Below are 19,234 nucleotides of genomic sequence, written 5' to 3' on the forward strand. Positions count from 1 at the left end.
AGTCGGACCAGGACGCGTACTAAACCCATGTTTCTCAATCGTTCCTGTATGCTGTCCTCTCTCCACCTCAGCTATGTCAGTTAACCGTTTTTAGAACAGGCGCGTCGTTTTCGCGTGTCGTTCTCATGAAAATTTAGTTTCATATGATATGAAACAGAGATAAGAATTTGAAGAAGCGAACACGTCTGTTGGGTCCTTCAAGCAAAAAGCAAAAAAAAAAAAATACTAAAGCTCATGAAAAACCGAGTGTACAATCGACACACGGCGTCCCACAGGAGCCTCAAAGATTTGCGTCGAGATTTAAAGGACGCAATCCGCGCAAATCGAAAAACTCGAATCTCCGTACCGGCATCTTTGCATTGACGCCAACACAGGGATGCTGCAAATGACACGCAAGCAGCAAAAGCCAAAGAAACGAAGAACGTGTAGATTATGGAGGCTGTATTCGCATTCATACAGCCCACTGTATACTCTATATCCTATACTGTAACTCGGAAATGCCGTGATGGCTTTGGTTAACTGCTGCGGACATTTGGGGTGACGTAATGCCGCTACTTCATTTCCAGAAGGTAGTCTTCGAAAATAATACATATTTAGCTTCCAGTCACATTTCTATACTTCATAATTTTAAACCCATTCACAGCAAATCAGCCTTTGCGGACAAGACATGGAGGAGACAAGCAACAGGACAGTGAAATGAGAAAATTCAAATATCGCCAATTTTCATATTACACTTGAAGTTGGATTGAATTTAAACTTTATTTCACGTTGTAGCAGGTACAATGTGGCCAGTGAAAAAAGCTGCAAGAAGCAGCTTGACAAGATCAAAACACAATTCCATTGCGCTGCTACGTAAACGCGTAGCATTAAAAAAAGCGTAGGTCACGCAATATTGCGTTACGCGAAGTCGTCAAAGAACTTACTTGGTCCCATTACCGCTTCCTGTGCCCGGTACTCCACCAAACAATTGACTTCAACATGGCTTTTCGTTTAACTGTAGAGCCCAAAGTAAGACACGGAATAGTCGCGGGGTTCCCACATTTTTAGCAGCCCGTTTTTAGCAGTTAGTTTGCATGCGACGCACGCGACATCCCATGTAACTAACACTATAACACTACGGTGAACCCTCGTTATGATGACCGCGGTCGTTCCCGAAAATTTTGGTCATAATGCGGAATTGTCATATTAACGGGGGGATTTGGAGAGGTTTCACTGCATTGCTGCCCAGGAGTTATGGCCGTAAAGCGCGTATGTCAGATTATCGGGGGTCATATTAAAGAGGGTTTACTGTATAACACTATACACACACTACCTGTAACACTATATCGCATGCTTTCCAGGCTAGGGCTCTGCTGAAATGGCCGAGGTCTGCAACATCAGAAAACATTATTTAAGCCTATACATATCAATATAAGCTCTGTCACCGATGGATCAGTGGAGGGGATGGTTCTGGATGAAGGTGATGATCATTGTTCTCGGAGGTCGTAGCTATAGAACTGTGTCATCGTACACGCAGCCAGAAGTCATGCACGTACTACGTGGGCCCTCGTCTGCAACAACCCAGTGATAATTCTAGATTAGGGTCTACATTAAAGCGCAGATTGTTCAACCCTCCACTCAACAGCAGCGCATGGTGGGTCTCCATTTTGCACATATTCTCCGTGACGGCACATTTCGGGAGGCGATTTCTCCTGGGACAGGCAAGGACAGAAGCAGAGGCCTCGATCCTTTCCCAAATTTTCTCCGTCCTCGATGGTTTGTGGAAGTGGTATGCCCACAGTTTCAGGCAGGAATAAGAGCAGGAATGAGTTGATGACCGATAGAACCCCACATATTAGCAGGGGCATGTAACGGTTGTATTCCACCTGCAAGAAGCACGTGCGCCTGTTTTAAGTATAAGCATGTGGTGAACTAGCACTGCACAACTGGGACCGGCAGAGAGGAAACGACAGACGCAAGCTTTTTAAGCGCCACAGCTGATCGACGTATCACGTGCTACATCATCATTGCGGTGTTTAAAAAGCTTGTGATGTCAATAAATATTTGGTTGGTAGTCCAGCACCGTGTCTCTTTTTTCCTCTCCTTCGGTCCCTACTGCTTGTTCATTACGTTAGACCTGTACCAACTTGAATGAAGGTAGTTGCCTACCACAGGCTTTTACGAGACTAGTACTAACATGTGTAGAAACAGAATACAAGCTACCGACAGTACCATACGACAGACATGTAGCTCATACCGTAGCGGCTACTTCAGTTCCGAGAATACTTCCAAGTTCTCCGGTGACCCTCTGAAGTAGGACCGCTCTGGCACGGACCACGGTGGGGAAGATCTCGGAGCAGACCTGGTAGGTGATATTGAAGGCACCGCTGAAGCACGTCATAAACATCACCGCCATCACTAAGGTCCATACGGTGGATTCTGAAAAGGAAGCGCCTCGGCTAAATTCAGTTAATCGCTCTCTTCGCAACGTTTCCTTGCGGACCACAAGGGCACAAGTTTGAATATGCGTAAAGGTGCACTTAGGAAGGAATATTGTGTAGTCGGTGAATAGTGCTTAATGGACGCGCACATTTTGGGCTAAGAAATCTATTTTCATCGCGCTTCGATGATGAAGACGGGCTCTTGGTGGGGAGCGCACTCTTGGTGAACTTGATGGAATGGGTTTCAGGAAGGAGAACTGGATTTCATTGCAATCAGCTATTATGTAATTACAAGGCTAAGTAGTCAGTCGATGGACTAAATTTTCCCACACGGGCTTCTTTAAGCTGAGTATTCAAACGGACCTCACATACTGTTCGCCCCTCAATGAAGAGTTAAGTGTACGCTAGCAACATGTACCAAGCACTAACTATAACACCCTCCACCGGCTGTAGAAACAGCCAGTTCAGGGACACCAATAGTTCCCCCTTGCTTTTTCTTTTCTTCAGAAAATTGGTGCTGTAACTTCTCGAATGCGCTAGACCTGCGAGGTGATTGAATATTCTCAGCATATAGATCGCGGCCCGAGACGGCGAATGCTTCCAAGAGTCCTGGACAAAATTAATAGCAAAACGTGTGACGTTCTGTCGCTCTCAGTCGACGGTCTACGCAACGTTTTCTTTATTTTTAAGGTCACAGAAAACGAGACATCATTTTCAGATATTACTATAGTCATGGTGCCGGTCGCAATCTAAGCGGCGTCCATGTCTCCATAGCTGTTCGTGCTGTCCTCACTATAATGCGTTTAAAGTCTCCTGAGCTACACATCAAGACAAACTGAGTTCTTCTGAATCTCTTTCAGTCTTCTCTTCATTGTCCTGTCACAGTTCAGGACAATTCATCCAGGGCTTGCCCATGTTCGTGTTGAAAAATCAGTTTTATGGATTATTAATTGCCCACCATGAACAGCGTCATGCGCGTTGAGCAATGTGACACTACTTACCAGGCTGAACAACGGTCATGACGAGACATGTGATGCCACCGATGAACACAAAGGCAACATTTGGCCACCTTCTTCCAACGCGGTCCAACGCCACGATGCAGAAGATGTTCATGGGGAACTCGAAAGCGGAAGCCACGGAGTAGGTGGCGTACACGTCGAGGCCCATTCTACCCAGCTGCAGTGAGCCCACGTAACCGCACAGTGTAATTAAGGACCTGCGTAGCAATAAGATGTTTGCGGAAACGAATGAAGGTAACAATGCACGATCATTACAAACATGCAATGGCTGTCGTTACTCTGGAAAGATACGAGTTGTAAGGGGCTAGGCTACGTGATCTTGTGGGTACGTTTTAATTCCTGTATGACAGTCTTGCAGAGCACAATGGTTCGGCCTTTGCAGACGACGGTCTGCAATGTAGACCTGCCTACAGTCGTCTGCGATGCGTGGTAATGAACTGCGCTGCATATGCCTTCGGAGTTAACTACTTGAGAGGGAACCAAAGAAGATATATACTCGACCATATACTCGAATATACGCGTATATTTTACGAGAAGTAAGACAACAATTGAAGGAAGAAGCCTTATTCAGGGGAGGACCTTACTGAATAACGAGTACAAGGAGGGTGTTCCTGCGAATCCTGGGCGTCTCCAACAGCGCCATGGTGTTCCGGAAGAAACTGCGCTTGCTGCCGTCCGGGTTCACCTCTCCCCACATGTCGGTGCCGTAAGCCTGCAGGAATGAAGTGTCTTGTCTAGCTATACTAACGCAACACGGAGGTCCGAAACCAAGTGTCCTCACCCGAAAGAGAGCCGTCTCCAGATGGTCTGCTCGCACAACCTTACCGTTGAACTTTGCGATCCGCATGAGCAAGGCTAAAGCCTTTTCCTTTTTCCCGCGGGCCATAAGCCACGAAGAAGATTCTGGTGCCCACCTAAAGGGCAACATAAGAGACTAAGACGTACGACATGATATCTCGAAATATGGAGCGTTGTGGTACGATAATAATCGCGACGTTGATCAGAGCAATACAAATACGTATAAAATCATCCATAGAGTCGTCTTTAATCTATCTCATCCTCCTTTCACCGTTTGCTAGTTTATCCTCGTGTTTTTAATTGTTATTTTATTTATTTTTCTTTGCGGAATAGCAAGCCGATGTCCCGTTTGGCTTACCTTTCCTGCGTTTTTTTTCTTTGTTCTAAATAATATACCTCACCCTCGAACCTAGAATTGTCATCCAATGCAGTACTTTTTACGGGCTGTAGCTAGATGTGCATTCATACAAAAACCGATGAATACATATGTCTATCACCTAAAAAAAGAAAGAAAATAAAACGTTAATTCACTCTCATCGTTTTTGATGTTGATTTGTGCAATTGTATACACGATCTAATTGCTTTTTACCTTCAGGTTCTACCCGTTGAATACGTTGTTGTTGTTGCTCCTCGAGCGGGATGGGGCTTATCCGCAAGGGAGATTGGCCAGTACTAATGAGGACTAATGAATACGTACCAGTAAAGTACCAGTAGAATGACGTCTAGCGCAACGGTGGTGAGAAGGAGACCCCTCCAGTTGGAAATGTAGTAGGCGTACCAGGGATAAGCTGTGGCGAGAAAGGTCCAACTGACGCCCCAGATAAACGCCACAAGGGTCCTCCGTGTCGCAACGGTATATTCCATTACTGCGATGAATAGGCGTGATTACTAGGTGCTTTGCATAATCAACATTGAAACTGCTGTAGCAGGAAGTGTAAAACAGGTGCCCTGATGAAAATCAGACACACGAGATTGCTTTTAAGGCTTTCTCACCCAGATAAAACTGCCATTCAATACCATCGCTACCAGCACCAGAGTCCTCGCGCTTATGGAGAATTCTGGATAGCGAGCCGCGGAGAAAGAAACATTGTGCAAGTCGGTCACACGTAAGAAGTTAGTGTAATTGACATTAATCGAATAACTGCGATGTATCAACACACCAGGTACTTTTTAGCGTAATTCTTCGGAACAGGGTCCATCCTCATTGATGTTCTATACAGAGTACTCTGATGGCATTCCTATGACTTTAGGATGACAGGAATACTAGAAGGACCTTTACCGAGTATAAAGGATGAAGTACTGCTGGTGTAGGTCCCTGCACCAGCAAGGAAACGGAACACATAGAACGAGAGATGACTGGAAAAAAAGACGCATCCCAGGTTTGCGATGATCGTTACAGCAAGTAGGCCGATCACTGTCCTCTTCCTTCCGAACCTGTGAGGGACGAAGAATCGTTTATACTTTACGGAATAACTGCATTCCAAAATGGTCCCATACTGAGAGACAACTTAAGAGCTACAGGCACACATGTACACCTCCGCGAGCCGGTCATGTAGTCCGTTCATTGATTGTGCATGGGACTTCCGATAATGTGGCGCACAATCGGATACGGAGATGCTAAGTTACGTGTTTTCTTGACGCGAATATTTAATCCGATGACTTTGTAAACACGCATTCCGTCTCCATGTACTTCGTCAGTGACACATGATTTCGAAATACGATCAGTTTGCAACTAGGAGCGTAATGGAGGCCTATATACAGACGTGGGTGTCCTGTCATACTTCCCAAACAGATCCCCTATCTGAAGTCTGCCCAGGAAGCACAGCAACCCACAATGTATCTCTCTCCTTCTTCTATCCTCTTTCTTTCCCTCTCTCCTTCTTCTATCCTCTTTCTTTCCATGTCCGTACATCGCTCACGTGAAAAAAAAAAAAAGGACACCTTTGAGAGATCTGGTCATATTTCACTTTTATTTCGCGGCGTCAGCAATGTCACTGTCTTCAGCGAGTTTTACCTCTCTGTACAGTCACACCAGTTCGCGGCATACTATACTTTTCGCTGTGTTTAAAGCGTGATAATCCATATGTGGCTTACCTATCAGCTACGAAGCCAGACACAAGAAAGCCCACGAGAGAGCCAATCCAGTGGCAAGTGTGAATGGTGTATAACTTGTTGCTTTCTCCGCATACCCAATTGTTCTGTAAGAGATTGGGTGCGGAACATAAACAGGACATCACAGGTATGGAGGAAAGCAGCGGAAACAGAAGTCAAGAACGAAATCCAGGCAGTAAGACACAACCAATGATACTGTGGAGAAGTAATAGGGGGATACCCCCACATAACGGTGAGCTAGCCCTTTCTTGGGGCCAGGCGGTAGCGGCGATGATAGAATCTCCCGGGCGGACGTCGGCCGTAATGGTACAAGCCGAACCGATGATGGGTGCCCTCATTTTTTATTGGCCACCTCCACCTCATCGTCTGCGAGGTCCGCTTGCACGAACGTTGAGGAAATTCTTCAGCGCCGTCCTCAGTAGATTCGGCAATGCTTTACGCTTGAGCAGCTGAGAACTGGAGCGCGTGCATGCCCGAAGCACTAACGATCACACCACTAAAGATGGCATCTCCTCAACGCTCGTCCCACCAGAGTATTCCTAATTTTTTGGTTGCTTTTAGGACGAGAAATTTAAGGCTCCCCTATGAACAGTAATAAACTTAGAGACATGGAGTTTCGGTTTCAGAAAGTCTTAAGCTAATTTCCAATTACACAAAATGCGAGTGGTAAGTAACAAAAGTAACTAGGTGTTACTCTGTATTTCCGTATCAGTTTATACAGGGATATATCGCGTATTACATAGCATGGAAAAAGAACGCGTGGTTTTGTGGAATGCATATAAGTTCATCATTGATCATCGTGACACGCTTTCAAATACATCGCGGTGTTTACGCGCGTGCTACCCCACAGGTTTTCCCAGAAGTCTTTCGAGAACCATAGTGGCGGCCCAGGCCACATACTATACCCGTGATCAACCTAACGACAGCACCTCTAAATGGGTTACTCCGCTGAGGAAATTACAGGGCAGCGCCACCTATATACCGCCTGTATATAGTTTCGGTGTCGGCGAGCTACTTGTCCCGACGTTGGGTGATGTGACTTCGGTATTTCACACAGTGGAGGTAAGCGTAAGCCGTGAATTAAATATGTCGTTCAAAGCTTCCAGTATATTTTCTTTGAACATAGAAGTAAAATGCAATCGAGCTGGTACGTACTTGACGTTGGCGACATGCCCCTGAGCTTGGGGGGGACAACAGACAAAACAGACAGCTGTGTCTTGTGTTGTTCGTTTTTGTGTTTTGTCTTTTGTCCCTCAAGCTCAGGGACATTTTGCCAATGCTTTCCTCGTTTCTCACGCCTTTGTGCTGAACCCCCTCATGAACAGCGCTGATAATCCGCAATAACTTCGCAGTACTAACACAGAACACTCATATAGTGCCTTTGTGCCATAAAAATGAAAATCATCCATGTAGTCAGCCAAACCTCACCTCCATAGTGACAGTCACGAACAATTCATTCATGTCGTACACCCATCCTGTGTCACACGTCCCGTCCTTGTTCACCACGGCCGACATATTTGACACGTTGTTCGTCGCGGTCACAAACTGACACGGGCCGCGCGTCATGCCTGGCAAATCGAGCGAGTCTGACCCATTCCCGCCAATAAGGCACCATTGACTCTCGGGAGTCAGGAGCGGGAACAAGTGTCCGAAGTAGCCCAGGGTCACGTGCCACGTTCCTATAACGACCACTGCCGTTAAGACCGTCTTGTTGAAGCGGCCGTAGCCTCCAATTTCGTGGAGAGCGTCTTCGAAAGTCATTCTTTCGTTCGCAGACGCTTCGTGACGTCGACGCTGGCCACGCCGAAGCTGCTCTTGTCGGTCACCGGAGATCCGTGCGATTCGTTTCCTGCCTGTGTCATTGGCTTCGAATTCCTTGGCTTAAAAAAAAAATGATGTTACGCAACTGCGATAACGCTTGCATGCACGGAGCTACAAGTGAGGTCGTACATACAGCCAACGTCGCGCGTTCTGCAGAGGTCTTCGTATCTCGCTAGCAATTAATGTTATGGTGTCCGTGATAGGCAGTGTTCTCACTGGGTGTTGTTCAAAGTGCGGAAGAAAGGTAGACGGTTCACTCGTAATGTGGTTGACCGTAACATATGTCGTACATTCTGTTCAATGCTAAAAAAACATAATAATAATAGCACAGGAGCGGAACGCGAAAATAGCAGGCCCTCCTTACTGGTTTAGTTTTCCTGACAAAATAAATAGATCCCTCCCCCGCGAAAATAGCGTCGATACAAAATACAGTGCGTGTCATAAGGTGCCGTGTATCGAGGCCCCAATTCGCTGACGTATATCGGAACCAGCATCCTCGAGTTCAGTGATTGGAAACCAACTGAAGTCACCGACCACCGAAGTCAGTGCGGAAGATGACGTTGGTCCCAAGTTGGGTCTACCGTGCGACTACCGACGATCAAAGCACGCTTGTGATTTGCGGACGTGTCTCGTGGTTCCATAGCCCCGAGCTCTTCAATTATTTCTGCCCTTGGTGGGTAAATTGACCGAAGAAGCATGCAGCGCAAGGCGGTCTTTTGTCGTAGCTCGCCGTCAAGAGCAGTGGCTCTTCCGCAACGGAGCAAGGAGGCAGTAAGAACGTCGGCTAATTGGCGAGCGAACACGAACAGCTGGTTTACTTATTTACGACCCGGTATTTATTGGTCGGAAGGAACAATAGATGCCGCTGTTATTCGCTGGAAGGGTGAGATACAGGGTATAGATCTGTTGCTATGGCGACAAGTTTCCCGTATAGTAGGTAAACTGGTCTTTATTTATTTATTTTTATTTTATTGAGATAATACCGTTGGCTTCCTCTTGGCAACCGTCGCATGGGTGGGATATATAAATATAACATAGATGGAGTAACAACTACAAGCATAACGAGGTACACTTGAATGAAGTCTCATTATTACCCCAACAACGACAACAAATAAGTTATGATGATGTAGTGGAATGTTTCGTCGCTGAGTCGGCACCCTGTCCCATTGCTTGAGGGGGTGAATGATGATGCATGTTCAGAGTTAACGCAGGCGCCCTGTTGCTGCTAACAACAACAACAACATAGATGAATGGATGATGATGATGATGTGGGATGCTTCCCTGCGTTGAGTGCAGGACCCTACCCTAAAAAGGTGATGAGGGCTTGAAGAGCTCGTAGCTGATGCGCTGGGTTGGCTCAAGCAAATTGGTTACCTCAGTGTATTTTGCATTATCTTAATTACATATGAGAATTCCAGCTAAGATTCCAGGAAGTCATTGCACCTAGAAATGTTCAGGACACTCGTGGGATAACTTTGACGACGTAGAGAGAGATGATGTTGTGCGTCATGTGATGACCGTGATTACTGGTTAGCTCACGAGACAGCCGATTGAACGCTGTTGGTTGAAGTCGGCCCAGTCGGCTCCCTTAGAAGTCGACCCAGGACGCACATTCCCCCAGGGCGTCAGTCGTGACGTTACCCACCTCTGTGAGGCCGACAACGGCGAGCTCTTTCACCACCCCACCACCACCACCACCACCACCACCACGTTGGTTGAAGTTTGTTGAACAATTCATGGCACTATGGAACGCAGCGTTCCCTAGCGCGGTCCCACGTTTGCTACGTAGACACATCGAGCCGTCGTGTCGTCTGCTTCTGTCATCTCTACTGACGACACATGAACGCACAAAGCCTGTGGCTACGAGTTAGCGACCCTTCAATGAGCAGCTAGATTCCCGTAGCAATCCGACATCGTGCAGGGTCCAGACGGCGTTGCTTGCGTTGTTTGTGACGACAACGTTCAACTCCACTCAAACCTCGCTGCGTATTTCTCCACACGGCAGTGCTGTTTCCTTATTCCGTATTAGAGCCGCGATGCAACTGTGGCTATGGGCGACGAACAGACGTTAGGCAGGTTGAGAGAGGACAGCAGGAAGGAGCAGGAGACAGGGAGTTAGTGGGCTTCCTTGGCTGAGCTGCGCTGACATCTGACTGTAAATGTCTACCGGAAAACACAAGGAATACCTCAGACAGCACAGCCAGTCGTGGTGCTCGAACCTCCGTCTTTAACATGACCTTGGAACAACCACAAACGAGCGAATGACGTATCCTCTCAGGCATGCCACGGGTATAGGTTTTTTTTTTTTTGTAACGCCTTCCCAAACCCAGGGCCTCACCTCTCCAACATACATACCACGTATATATAGGGGTGGGGAAATACCCATTAGGGCTCACGGCGCATTAAATGGGACCGAAAAAAAAAGTTCATCGCCATGAAGGGAACACGAGATGAGTAATGATCCGCAACGAGAACTATGCGAAGGAGTTCGCCAAATGATGGAGATCGTCACTCTCCTTTTTTTTTTTCTTCCTCGTCTTTGCGGCCCCAGTTGACAGTGCAATCACAGTCGGTGTTTCGAGCAACAGGTGTACGGGCAGCGAGAAATGAACCGCTTGTGAATGGCGCTCTGTGCAGCCAGATGCCGTTGTCTGTTAACGTCACCTAATCACCGACGTGATTTGGTAAGAATAAGCAAACAGTGATGTGTTCATGCTATATGTGAGATTGCGTTGCGCAACGTACACTTTGGAAAGACGGGAGAGGGTGCAGGCAAGCTGGTATAGACTGAGAATTTGTCGTCTGTACTTCTTGCTCCGTGTCTCTTTGTCCCCTATCATGGACCTACACTTTGTCAAAAGAATTGTACAGTAGAGGCGCGATCACACACACACAAAAAAAAACTCATCTATTCGATAGCCTGAGCCCTCGGTACTCGGTATATATACGTCACAATTTTTGTCCGAAGTGCGCTCATAGTTTTTTTTTAGAAAATCAAAATTGAAAACACTGTACGAAGTAGCCACCAACTCGTCATGTAGGGCGGCAAAACTACATTGCATGCGCATAACACTGTGTCTAAAACAAAAGTCGGCTCTGTGTCGGCTACGCAGCCATCATGAGCAGCAAACCAGTCGAGAACAACATAGGTCACTGTTGCTTGACAAACTGGGGAGTATTTCCCACCAGAGGTCGCCCCGAGCCGTTTTGCCGCAATTTTATTTGCAAATTCAAAATATTTAGCCTTCCCTGTCACATGTATAACTTGTTGTGCTGGGTTTACAAGCAACAAGCTGTTAAACTAAGCCGCCAGAATAACAAGTCAGTCTGCTGCTTTACAGTACCTTTAAAGTAGGCCTTGAATTTATGAACCACAACCACATTGCAGAAAGGCTTATTCAGACAAACCGGCGCCATGTCGCAGTCAAGCATAGACTATTCAGGGCCAGTCACTCACGTCAACCCAATTTGAAAACGCGCGTGCACGCATCATGTCTTTCCCGGAACACTTCTAAGGCACACTTAACGAAGATTTCGCATATAATGACGCTTCCTAATTGCGAAAGTTCATTTGTAAAAGAAAACAAGACTGCCAACAAACTGCATAAGTCACCCTCTGCGGGCGCTGTGTCGCTTGGCACATTTATGGCATGACACCCCGGTTGCGCCAGCCACGGTCGGTGCAGGTATCGACCCGCTGTCCCACCCAACAAAAGGGGCATTCGCACCATCTGAGGAGTTCCCAGTTCCACGAAGGGGGAGCTCGAGGTCTAATGACTGTTTGAAAAGGAAGACTCGCGCTTTGTTTTTGGTGACAAAGAAAACAATTTGCTGTGGCCATTTAAGTGAAACAACAACAACAACAACAAATGAAGAAGTGGTGATGACATGGGATGTTTCCCCGTGGTAGCCACAGGACACTACCCCATTTCACAGTGGTTAATATGAGAGGTTGAATTATGGTGACAATGAAGCGACGACAGTTCGGAGTTCTGTGAAAGCTCCGATCGTCACAATTGGATAGTTGGATAACTCTTGCATTACAGAATACACCCCAATTACCTATTTTTTTTACGTATTACATATGTATAACACGCATTAAAAATGAGTGTAACGCAAAACGGCACGTTGAAACAGAAAACGCGGCTGCCGTGGCTCTTACTGCCATGCTCACGACGTCATCAATGTGTTGATTTAAAAGTGTTCAGCCCACTCGAAACCCAATGCGACGCCTGCCGAGCAGAACCATCAGTGCCTGTCACTGTCATGCTCACGACGCCACGACGCTCACGTATATGAGCAGCAACACCACTTCTTGGATCATTGTGTACCTCATTTATTCTGCGTTGTCCATGGGAAATTTACTGTCACCAGACATAGTTTTAGCAAACCAGCGTCTGAACAAACCGTTGGTAACGTGGTATTCGAAGAACGATATTGCCGCAACCAATCCGCAAATAAGATTCGAGCCACAGAAAGCTGCAATTGATTCCATGAAGTTCTATATCTTCACGCACAACGTGCCACTTGCGACAACTTGGTTACCCCAACGTCTCTTTGGCCACTCTGCTCGGCCCAGTTCTCCACAACCAGGGGGCGGTCACGACTACACTTTTGTAACACTCTTGAGCTTCCTTCATGCCTCCAGCCCCCTTGTGTGTATGTGTGTGCGTGGTTTTCTTTTTTCTTTTTAAAAGTAATAGTAAGCCTGCCTACGTCTGACTAACCTTTCCTGCCTTTCTTTTTTCAATAAACATACTCTCACGGCTCCCCGAAGCACAAGTACGTTCCAGTGAAAGAATCCTGCACAAAGCCGCCGCGACCAAGTCTCGTTCTAACCTTGCTTTAATTGTTTGGCGACGCGAATGAAAATGTTCCGAGCGTGCGTCTACCCAATCTCTAAATCCTACGGCTGTTACATGTTATCCCGCGCTGTAGCGTTAACCTCCTATTTGCTCGATGGGTGTCGCTGCGCAGTCTTCAATGAAGCCGCCCAATTCTGCAAAGTTGCGCTTAGTGAATGTAAAAGAGGAGAGGATACAAGAGGGGATGAGAGAAAGAGGTCGAGCTTAATTACAAGTGCTGCTGTAAACAGGGTGGCGGAAGCACACGTTGAAGGCCCGTTGAAAAGAACGAACGCAGGGAACAAAATTACTTTGAAGCGGCCGCGACACTTCGCCCCAAACGGTGCTGGATAAATGTGGAAGACTGTCGTTTATATCCACGTGAACCTGCAATTCAAATTCCACAGCAAAGGGGGCAATAAATGCGTCGAAAATGGCCAGAGACAATAACCTCCGGCTGTGACATTCCTGCAGGCATCTCTGCCAGGGGGGCGTTCGCGGGAGATATCACGTGCTTACATGAACCAATAGGACAATGCTCAAGTTTGTTCGATGGTTTGTGTCTCGCCTACTGTAGACGCGTTAAAAAAATAAGTATTCTTTCTTCGAGGCTCTGACGTGCAGTATAATGCACGCATGATGTAACGACCCTTTTAAAAGATCAAGTCAAACATGGGGAGCCCTTCTTCCATCCCCAGCACGCTATGGTTTTCGCATTTCGCGCAGTCTAGTTGCCTGTGACGTTCTACCCTGTCCCCCTACCTTACTCTACTCTATTTCATAACTACTACCCTACTACCTTCTCAAAATAGAATATTTATTTCACTTGTTGACCAATTGTGGCACCACATGACGGAACGAGGTACACACTGTATGTGCACTATTCGTAAACAACTTGACGGGATTAGCTTATAGCAACCTAATTAAGAGATTTTGACTAGGTATAGTTCAGGCCCGTTAGACGTACACGTCCGTTGTGAAGAGCAACGTGGCGGCAGGACCACTATCGCAAGAACTCTTGCTCACCCAAGAAAAAAAAGTATGTGTTCTAAGTAGTCTGTTATCAGCTGAGTCACAATGGAGAGCATGGGATGCATCAGGTAGTTCCTCCTATTCTGGGCTACTCTACTCTCTCTCTCTCTCTCTGCCCTACTCTACCCTGTCTCTCCTTCCCTGGCATATACGCCAAAGTATGTCCCACGTCCGCGACTTGAGCCACGATTACGTGCCTATATACCCTAAACCGTGTTAGCAATCCACACCGCATATATATTTAGGTAACGAAGTAGGAGACGGGCGAGTCAGGTCAAGAGAATGTCAGTTCATGTTTATTCGTCACACTTGCAAAGGTCCGAACTCGAGAGCCTACTTCCCATCTTTCTCCTCGATTAAGATATACTGCTGCGTAACAACATGCTGGCGGTCACCCCGCAGTTACCGGTCCACCGAAAGGAATATTGTGGGTTATTCGACCCCTCTATCCCACTTACCGCTTTTCTCTCTGGCTCTTTCGTCATCATCACACTCTCTGCAGAACGAACACCCACACAAAGAGAACAAATGCGGCGGCATCCAGTTTCAACTCTCGCTGACCTCTTCACCGCTGCCCTCTTTTTGCTCTTCACTTCCAGAGCAACTCTGTAGAAAAGAAAAAAAAAGAAAAAAAAAGAAAAATATAGGTAGAGCAAGAACAGTTAAAGCACTTCCTGAAAACGTGCACGTCCGAGAAAGCGTCAGGACTTGTTGTTGTATTAGTTTCGGAATCAATCGATGGCGAAGCCACCAGTGGGAAGGAAGGGTGATGGAGGCGTTCTCTGTATATTAGTCGGTCCGGAGAAATAGCTCCACAAAAGGGGGCGCTGTCGGGACGGCAGACTTCCAGGGATATGGATCCCAAGTGCCACTCCCTTATTACGTACGAGATGCGAGTGACCAGTGCTGGAAAGAGGCTTAGCGGTGTTTGTGTGTCTCCTGGGGGTTCATTAGTGCGCACGTGTAGTCAGAGGTCCTTTGCCGGTGACGGAGTTGCGTGTGTGTGCAAGCAGTGTTTTACATCGGGACGTCTTGTAAGAGCGACAACGCGACCGTAGTAGGATAGGTTGAGGAAACCTACAAAAATGTGTAAATAGAAAATCTGCCGCACCGTTGGGCACTCTGCAAGACTCGTTGTAAATGCGACATCTTTCTGTCCTGAGGTCTGTGCAGTCGGCGAAGAGTCAGCGAGTGCCGCCTTTTGTAACTATTCCGGTGGTGAAAGGGGCTTGCCGTTGTCTGCCTCACAGAGGTGGGCAACGTCACGACTGACGCCCTGGGGAATGTGCGTCCGCGGCCGACTTCTGAGGTACCTGTGCCGACATATGTCTGAAAGCATCTGAGGAAAACCCAGGAAAAATCCCAGACAGCGCAGCCGGCACCGAGATTCGAACCCGGGTACCTCCCAGTCTCAACGTGACATGGCCAGCACGCTAACCACTGAGCCACGCGAGCTAATTTGTAACTATTCCACACACCCAGGTGCCATTGCGACTTCCTCCTCCACCGCTTCTTCTTCTACACTTCTCTTCTCTCCACATCTGTTATTGACATCCGTGTATGTCTGTCCGCAACAGATGTAAAGCCACCGCTAAAAAATAGTAACGTCGAAGATCGATTGGTTGGTTGCGTTTTCTTGCCGAGCATCCGCACTGCGAATGCGGTGGCACACCGCTTTGGGGGCGACGGAGTGCGTCTTGGACTGACTTCACAAGGGACTGTGCTGACGTTTACCTTACAGTGTCCACGAAAAGCCCAGAGAAAACATTCGCAACATTGATCTCAGTCTCGGCGTGGAAGCCGATCATCATTGAATGAGGGGAAGGGCAAAAATGCAACGTCAAAATCAGAGGAAACATTGAAAATGAGAAACAAATATCGATCAAATACGATGCATCGTGTGGCCTGTAGAACAATGTTATATGTGGATTCACAGCGTAATTATTATAATGTTATTATGGTATTTATAATAATTACTATAACGTGTCAGAAATGATAATTAACGTTCATAACGTAGCTCCTTAGACTGCCATTACCGAGGTGGTCAAAGAAATAATCGACGTCAGTTCATTTCCAGCGCCTCTTATTCCCGGGACAGCGGCATCTCTAGGGCGCATTCTGAAACATTGTTAGTGGCGCAGTGACAGGCGCAGAGGGTGCTGAAACGTAATGGCGTCGATCGCGCTTTGAGATTCTTCAACTTGTATAGGGATACTCTGAAACGAAGCTTATTGAGTCACAATGCCATTACCTTACGACAGGTTAATTGCCCTACTAGCCAACAGCAGCCAGGACACGATATAGGTGCCGATGTAAAACATACGCTAAGAAAACACTCAAGAGGAAAAACTTCGTTCGTGATCGTGGGGAAGGGGACCTGCCCATCGTGTCTTAGTAAAAACCCGAACTCGTCAATACACCGATCAGTCATGGTGTTCATGAATGATTCTCAACAATTTCTCCATGGGCACGTCATCTTGTCTGTCACTTATTGTATGGGTTGCTCAGCATCGTAGCTCCTAAAATCTTAACTTTGATATACACTCCGTGATAAAGAGTGTACTCTCATATAGGATATAGGCGGGTAGAAATCCAGCGAACCGGTACGGAACCGGTACGAAGGGAATTGCGTCAGGACGAGAGCCGCCGGTATTTCGAACAGAGACTGTTCTTCTGGGCAGCGTCCTCATCATTGGCACGGTATTTAAAGGGTTATATGGGTTATAAGGGTTATATGGTATTTAAAGAATATTTAAGGGTTATAAATGCACAGCACTGTGTGGAAAGGATACGATAAAGGAAGCCGTCAAATTAAAGATCAGCAACGTGATGTAGTAAGGCGATTTGCTTATCGTGCTTGAGAACCGTTAACGCGAACACCTTCCGATTTACCCAAACTCCCTAATACTTCCACGGTTAGAGACACGCACGGAAACATAAGGTATAATAAAAGCATTACTTTGGATACGAGGCTCGTTGTAACCTTTACGACATCTCCTCGCATTCCGTCTTTCTTTACGACTTTTTTGGGAATTCAGATGGCTGCATCGACGCCTGAAGCTTTACATTTTAACTTAACGACAACATTTCGCCCCGCTGGCAACGCAGTCCTCAGCCGAGCCGAAAAAGAAACAGGTAGTATATGCAAGCGAACGAGGAAGCAGAACAAAAAAAAAAAAAAAAAAAGGCTTCATGCTTCCGAAGGATGCCTCGCATATTGTTCTTCAACCTGCAGCAAACCTTTTTTCTCGCGTATTTTGTATGCGCGAATAAACGCGTAGGCACACACACAAAAAAAAAAAGAAGAAGAAGAAGAAGAAATATATTTCAACTTCTTATTTCTTTTTTGTCAAAATTTTTGAGGTGACGTGGGGTTGTCTAAGGCCGGAAGTCTTTTCGTTCATTTCTTCTTCTTCCATTCGACATTCTTCCTTCGACGTATTATTTATTTCCTGTCAAGAGAAACTGGCGCGAAATATATGCGACCGATCCGAAGTCGACGAAGAGGAAGTCGATGGTGTTCAAAACTCAGGAGACTATAGGCATCCGCAGAGCTTCGCCGGCAATTTGCCGAAGGCACCTCGTCGCGAAGGATGCAGAAGTCTTCACTCCTTTACTTGTCGTGTTTCTTGGTGTTTCTTTTCTTCGGTTGAACACGCACTGACGCAGTTTTGTGGTGCCAAAGAAAAAAAAAATTGCACGGAAAATTGATGGATTTTCACGGTGAAGAGTTTCACCGTAGCATATTTTGTTGTGCAACCCGTCGAAGAAGTGTCGTTCAGGTGGTATTTATGTTTTTGTTTCGGTGTCCTTCAGCTTTCGAGTTACTCGCTTGAGGTGTGGTGGGTTTGTGGAGAGAGAGAAGTTGCTGTTATATTATGCGTTGGCTGACGTCGTTTCTCGCACGCTCTGTATTGTTTCCTGTTGCGTCCTTCGTTTTTCGTGTTAGAAAGGACATCCCTGTGCCACCTTAAGTTCCCGTTGAATGTTTTGATTCACGTTAGGCTAGAGTCACTAAATAAGCTTCGCTTCAGAGTATCGACACTGAGGTTCAAGGGGATAAAGCAGGAGCGCCATCTTGTTTCCGCACCACACTGGTACCATCCCCAGTTGAGGATCAAAGACGGCAAACATAATTCTGGCCGTGGGGATAGAGAAGCGTGTGATTGTTGTGCGATAATCCTTGCATTGTCCACCAGAGCGTCCCGCAGATGTCAAGGTGAGCTGAAGGCCGTCAACTGCTGCTTGTAAATGAAAGGAACATTTCACCCGCGTACGATAGGTGGCATCGTGCGCTAAAGCGCGCCAGTGCGCGTGCGCGTGGGAAGCGTGGCGCGGAAACAAGATGGCGCATGCTCGCTCTTGGAACTCAGTGTCGGTACTCTGAAGCGTAGCTTATTTAGTGACTCTGCGTTAAGCGACCCTCCAATGCCCGCTTTTGTCGATCTTAGCACTTCTATTGGTTCTTATACTTATTACATGTTTAATGGACGTACCATTTCGACGGATCCGCACCGCACGTGCGCGCCACTCCTCCGGATGCCTCTCCCGCACTGGTTGGTGTAAAACAAGTCATTTCGCCGCTAGTTGATGCAGTTGACCAATGTCCGCTTATTGTGCTGCTTTGGTGAGCATAAGTAACACCATCTACCACCGCTTCCCTTGCAGCGGCGTCTCTGTCGATCTCTTTTGCGGGACGAAAAATGGCACGCTCTTGACACCTTCACTTTTTTTGTGCGTGCTTTTTAATCGCACTGTTTTCATCGTTCACAAGCGTTGTTCAAACAAAGCAGTGTATCCAGGAACATTCTCATGTTGCAGCACAGATGTCAGCTCGACGATCGAGATAGCACGAGGTGCTTACTTCCTCAACTGACACTATGCGTAGCAACTTTTGATGCAGGGGAGGACGAAAGGGTTAGGCTCGGCGCTGTCTGAGCCACGCAGAATTTTTCGGCGGCGGCAGCGACCGCCGATCCATGACGTGGTGGCGACGCCTGGATAAGCATATACAACATATGCGCTTGGTGCCCAATTCGAAGAGCATCCAGATGTCATATCACCTTGCAGCGTAGAGCCCACGTACGAAGACACCTTCGCAGGCGCCAGCCGAGCTACACTGAGGAGTAGTTTCCCCACTGAAGTAGGTCAGACAGCTCTGCGTGAAGAAAATATGAAGAACGAGTTT

At 47.0% G+C, this 19,234-nt stretch overlaps 2 protein-coding genes across 12 annotated transcripts in view; one reads left to right on the forward strand and one right to left on the reverse strand.

Moving 5' to 3' along the window:
• The window catches only part of LOC135367252 (coiled-coil domain-containing protein AGAP005037-like), a 270,487-nt gene that overhangs the window by 159,299 nt on the left and 91,954 nt on the right, over positions 1-19,234 (forward strand). The window lies entirely within an intron of this gene.
• LOC135366260 (solute carrier family 22 member 13-like) lies at positions 735-8,322 on the reverse strand. The gene is made up of 10 exons (XM_064598935.1): positions 8,304-8,322; positions 7,778-8,229; positions 6,332-6,435; positions 5,517-5,671; positions 4,935-5,103; positions 4,221-4,353; positions 4,024-4,151; positions 3,422-3,636; positions 2,237-2,418; positions 735-1,865 (listed from the first exon to the last, which is right to left on the reverse strand). The coding sequence occupies exons 2-10, from the start codon at positions 8,108-8,110 to the stop codon at positions 1,590-1,592; spliced, it is 1,695 nt and encodes a 564-aa protein (XP_064455005.1). The 5' UTR covers positions 8,111-8,229; positions 8,304-8,322; the 3' UTR covers positions 735-1,589.

The sequence above is a fragment of the Ornithodoros turicata genome, chromosome 8 (assembly GCF_037126465.1).
Source record: "Ornithodoros turicata isolate Travis chromosome 8, ASM3712646v1, whole genome shotgun sequence".
In the NCBI taxonomy this organism is placed as follows: Eukaryota; Metazoa; Arthropoda; class Arachnida; order Ixodida; family Argasidae; genus Ornithodoros; species Ornithodoros turicata.